Source organism: Lactuca virosa, chromosome 9 (assembly GCF_052849685.1).
Source record: "Lactuca virosa cultivar CGN04683 chromosome 9, Lactuca_virosa_CGN04683_v6, whole genome shotgun sequence".
NCBI classification, from domain to species: domain Eukaryota; kingdom Viridiplantae; phylum Streptophyta; class Magnoliopsida; order Asterales; family Asteraceae; genus Lactuca; species Lactuca virosa.
The window spans coordinates 46,022,275-46,027,672 of NC_136434.1; the positions used below are offsets into that span (position 1 = coordinate 46,022,275).

At 34.7% G+C, this 5,398-nt stretch overlaps 1 protein-coding gene across 1 annotated transcript; it reads left to right on the plus strand.

Annotated features, from left to right (window-relative positions):
• Nucleotides 1-1,320: 1,320 nt before the first annotated feature.
• LOC145138637 (alpha-soluble NSF attachment protein-like) lies at nt 1,321-4,257 on the plus strand. The gene is made up of 9 exons (XM_079072683.1): nt 1,321-1,532; nt 2,328-2,515; nt 2,686-2,735; nt 2,826-2,898; nt 2,980-3,059; nt 3,178-3,329; nt 3,417-3,624; nt 3,716-3,796; nt 3,880-4,257. Exons 2-9 carry the CDS (start codon nt 2,371-2,373, stop codon nt 3,958-3,960), a joined length of 870 nt encoding a protein of 289 aa, XP_078928809.1. The 5' UTR covers nt 1,321-1,532; nt 2,328-2,370; the 3' UTR covers nt 3,961-4,257.
• Nucleotides 4,258-5,398: the final 1,141 nt, after the last annotated feature.

The following is a 5,398-nucleotide window of genomic DNA, read 5'->3' on the forward strand; positions in this document are numbered from 1 at the left end:
TTTAAACCTTATGATAGCCTCATTTGGTCATGTTTAGCCAGCCTCCACCTTCCTTTGTCCAGAAAATCGAAACCTTAGTGTGTTTTTGTAAGTTTCGAGCCTTAAAGGGTGTTTATTGGTGGTTTGTGAAGGAGAAGAAGAAGTGGATCACTTGGAGAGGCGTCTTGAGCTTGAAGATCCGGGGTTAGCTCATCTTTTGCAAGCTTTTTGAGGTAAAAATCTCACATCTTGATGATCCATGATGCTAGATCTAGTTATGTTGTTATTTTACGCATTTTGAGTCCTTGGAGTGATTGATGAGCTTCTTGACTCACTCCAGAAGTGTTGGTGTTAGATCTAGACCTCTTTTGGTTCCCTTGTTCATAAAAATGCAAGCTTTATGGTGTATCTTGATCTATGCATGTTTTAAGACCTTTGTTAAGCTCATTTTGAGCTCTTGAGCCCCATTAAGCCATGCATGTGTGTAAAGTTGCCAACTTTACGTGATAAGTGGTCTTATAGAATTAGATCCGAGAGTTTGGCTTGAAGTCTCAATGGATTAAGTGCTTAATGAAGTGGGGGTGGCCAACTGGGGAGTACGCTGGGAGTACCAAGTTGGTACGATGCGTGTACTAGCCCCAGAGGGTGTACGCTAAGCATACAAGTTGAGTACGCCCCGTGTACTCATCAAGTGGGCTTCGATTTTGGGCTTCTCGGTTTTGGGCTCATGTTTGGACCTTAGGAGATTAGGGTCTTGTTAGGCCATCAGGTTTCTATTTTTGGGCTGATGCTTTTATATTGGGTTCTTTTGGATGAAGGCCTATGAAAGGATTTGGACCCACTTTGGAAGATTGGGACATAATTGAACTTTGGGTGACCATTTTGGAATTGGGCCTTTTGTGTAGTTGGTTTGGGCCTTGGCCTTGGGCCAAGTTAGGTAAATGGTAAAATGGTCATTTACCCTAGTTTAAATTGATGGTTATGGATTGGAATCCAATTATTAATTGGATGTTATTGATATTGATAGCGCAGGGATTGTTGGACCAGCAGCTAGAGATTTATTTGAGTGTTTCAGCAGCTGGAAGTGTGTTTTGTCACTATATCCATGGGTCGAGGACACCATTGACCAACAATTTTTTTTTTTTTTGGCCAAACACCCCCTAGTCTAATAGATTCAAAATCCTACAAAGCTTTTAAATCCAGAAACTTTTAATTGATCCTACGAAAACAACAAAACTTTTATATATTTTATCATAAAAGTGAGACCACAGGAGAAAAAAAAAAAAAAAAAAACGGAGACCGAAATTAATAGATATGCGTGTATTTGACATTCGTCAAGAAGCTGAATACTCGGCATCTACCGAACAACTCCTTTCCGGAGGATCTTTGCTTGGTTTACAATACTTTTCAAAGGAGGAAAATCATCGAGCAGCCGCTGCCTTTTTCACATTTGATCAAAATCTGATCGATCTGACTTCACAGATCGCTGGTGCAGAGAGCCTTTGAAGTAAAGCGGGTCGATCGTCGTCATCATACCTCTTCTGCAATTACGAGTGAGTGTTTATCTTCTATCAACTCCATTTCTATCGAGTTTTCTTTCGATCTGTTTAAACGAATTTTATTATTTTCAATTCGTTTATTAGACTAATTCAATTGCTGATTCTTTTTTGCATGATCCTTATCTGTTAGGGTTTTAATGTCAACTACTTATGTCTTGTTATTGCTAGTAATCCCCCAAGAGTTCATAAATTAAGTTGCTGAATCGAATTTGATCTGTGTAACCAAAGACTCAATAGATGCTTGATAACAGCATAGTTCGTAATCCAAAATTGAAAAGAGAAAGTATTGCTAAATCTACTATGATCGAGGCAAAATTATAGCGTGATCAGGGCCTTAATATAACAGATCCAATCAGAGGATTTGTGATCCTCCTAACTGTACCTAAATGGTCACATAGGTTGGTGAATGAAGTAGAATACTAACATGCTTGGCAGAATTGTATGGTGTTTAGATTTTGCAGATGGGTTGTTGTGGACCTTGTGGTGTTTAGGTTTCTGCTAGTTAAGTGCCTCGAGGAGGATTTTTAGAAGGACTGTTTGGAGGATACTACACAATTACTCTTATTTATAGAATAGGAATGAAGAACTAAGCTTTCATAGTGCACAATATGAATAAAGATTCACTGTTCAATAATATCAATGATAAATTGATAATAATCGTTTGTTAGAAATCACTGAGCTAGAAAAGCTTAAATATATATAAAATATGAAATCACTGATGTTCCCTATAAAATTCGTTAATTCATGCTTCTAATATTATCTTGTTTTTTAATTTCTGCGAATTCATAGAGTTTGGGAAACATTGTTTGAGGAAAGAGAAGACTTGGAGAGAATGTCTGATCAAATATCAAAAGGTCTAGAATTTGAGAAGAAAGCTGATAAAAAACTGAGTGGGTGGGGCCTCTTTGGATCCAAGTACGAAGATGCTGGTGATTTATTTGAAAAAGCCGCCAATTGTTACAAGCTTGCTAAATCTTGTAAGTATTAAAACACAATATGAATTGTTTATTAAAACAAAAGAAATGGATTTATGTCTTCAAAGTAAGCTGAAATGATTAATGGTGCTAATATAGTAAAGATATAGCTAAAGATAAAAAGATTGAATATTGTCTCTTTGTTTCTACTAATGTGGCATATAATTTCACAGGGGATCAAGCCGGAGCTGTATATGTGAAGTTGGCTCAGTGTTATTTAAAGGCAAGTGTTTTGATGTTGTTGTGCATAATTTGTTTTTCCACCTATTTCTTGTGTTTGTTTGTTTATTGATTGTGAATTTAATGTTTGTAGAGTGAAAGCAAACACGAGGCTGCTAATGCTTATGCTGATGCAGGTCATGCATACAAGAAAACAAACACCAAGGGTTAGCATTCATTTCACTGCTGTTTCTTGCAATTATCATTTTTGTTTTATGTATACTCTTGTTATCATTTGATGTATGCAGAGTGTGTAGCTTGCCTAGAGCAAGCATTAAATTTGTTCATGGAAATTGGGAGGCTCAGCATGTCTGCAAGATATGCCAAGGTACACCACCAATAGAAATTTATCTATGTTTTCAATTAAACACTTACATGTTTTTTTTTTTTTTTTATGTGTAGCCAAATTACATAAAAAAATATTTTTCAAACTTGACCATATGCAGGAAATTGCTGAGTCATATGAACAAGAGCAAAACTTGGAGCAAGCAATCGCTTACTATGATAAAGCAGCTGATCTTTTTCAAGGTGAAGAAGTAACAACTTCTGCTAACCAATGCAAACAGAAAATTGCTCAGTTTTCAGCTCAACTTGAACAGTAAGTCCTTCTTTTATGTTGGTTTTTGTGGTAAAAAAAATTAAATGGTGTAGTGTTGTTATGTGATATGTGTATTGAATTGAACAGATATCAGAAAGCTATAGAGATTTATGAGGGTATAGCACGACAATCTCTTAATAATAACTTGCTAAAATATGGAGTGAGAGGGCATCTACTTAATGCTGGCATTTGCCAACTCTGCAAAGGTGATGTCATCGCCATCACAAATGCTTTGGATCGTTATCAGGAACTGGACCCCACTTTTTCAGCAACACGTGAATACAGATTACTCGCCGTATGTTCTCATTTTCTTTTTATCTCATTAAAATTTTAATTCTGTCTGTTGTCTGCTGTCTGCTTAATTCTTTTTGAATTTGTTACGGTAGGATTTAGCCGCTGCGCTAGACGAGGAAGATGTTGAAAAATTTACTGATGCTGTGAAGGAATTCGACAGCATGACAAAGCTGGTAATTTCATCGAATATTAATTTACGTTTTTTTAAATTTGATTAAATTAAATTTTTTTAAAAAGTTTAAATTGTGTTGTGTAGGATGAGTGGAAGACGACGCTTCTATTGAGAGTAAAGCTGTTGATCAAGGCCAAGGAGGATGAGGAAGACGATCTTACTTGAGAGTTGGTTTTGTACGACATAACATAATACGCAAGATTTTTATCGTATTTGTGGTATTGCTTGTTATTATCTTTGTGTTTTTATTTATGTGTGGATTTTTTCAGATATTTGGGGTTTGTTTGGGAAAATATGTAATTTCATTATTAGGACATCTGCATAGTATTAAGATTTTGGTTTATGAAGATGATCGTGTGCTTTGATCTTTAGAGTCCAGAGGTTCTATCCTCCAACAGTGTGCATTTGCGTGAATTGAACCAGACTCTCATAATTGAATTTATTCAACAATTTTGTTTTTCATCATTGTGTAAATGCAATAATATATCAGTTGTCAAACTAGACTTACATACATATACTCGACAGATATAATATTTGAACAAATATACGGTTCTCCATATTTAAGCCAAAAAAGTTAGTTACAAGGTACCTTAAAATTTTGATCTAGGCGAACGCTTAGGGCCTAAAGTTATAAGAAGACCCATCTGGGCGACCATTTATGAAGATGATCGTGTGCTTTGATCTGGGTGACCGTTTACGGCTTAAAGTTACAAAAGACCCTAAAATTTTCAACAAATCTTAGGAAAATCAATAAAATTAGACTAATCTCTAAAACCGTAAGTGGGGAAAGGGAGATTGGATAAACATGTCATGAGAATGAGGCAATGTCAAGGGAAATTAAGAAATGAATATCTTTAAAGTTATTGAAGCAAATAAAAAAAATATCTCCGAGTTCTACCTATTATTTATTAAAACCACGCATTCAACAAGTTATTGTTTTAGTGATAATCAAGTAAAATATTTTCTAGAATATTTTAGGGAAATCTCCATTAAAATCTCATTATTTTACCTTAATTTACAAATAAGTTCCAAACTAAAATTTGTTTATGAAAAAACATGAATTACCGGTAAGAGTGATGATTTCATTATTTTTTTTTCGGTTTCATTGCTGAACTGAATGCCTAGTCATTAAATGAGATGGAGAAATCTCAATAAAAGTCCAATTATTTTTCTCTAATTTACAAATAAGTCCCAAACTAAAATTTGTTTATGAAAAATCATTAACTACCAGTAAAAATGATGATTTGACCCGTTTCTCTCTGTAACACACATCTTACCGGTTTCATGGCTGACCTAGACACCTCTTCATTAAATGAGATGATAAGATGGATATGATGACTTATATAATTCTATGTTTACCATAAAACTTAATATCCATCTTATCAGCTCATTTAATTACTAGACGTTCAGGTCAGCAATGATACCGGTAAAATGTGTGTTACTGGAAAAAGGGGCGAGAAATAAGATGATAAGATGGATATTTCGGGTTACATAAAATTAGTTAGACAATTTGAAATTTGTTAGAAACCTCAATAATAATGAAGTTGTTGCTAGTTTATGTAGTTATTGTAATCTTCTTTGGATGCATTTCATATTTAAAAAA

Excerpts from the sequence above, each read along its gene's own strand:
- LOC145138637 (XM_079072683.1), top strand. The coding sequence starts at position 2,371 with ATGTCTGATCAAATATCAAAAGGTCTAGAATTTGAGAAGAAAGCTGAT. Across the intron at positions 2,516-2,685 it reads TTACAAGCTTGCTAAATCTT|GGGATCAAGCCGGAGCTGTA; the intron begins GTAAGTATTAAA and ends ATAATTTCACAG. Across the intron at positions 3,797-3,879 it reads TCGACAGCATGACAAAGCTG|GATGAGTGGAAGACGACGCT; the intron begins GTAATTTCATCG and ends TGTGTTGTGTAG.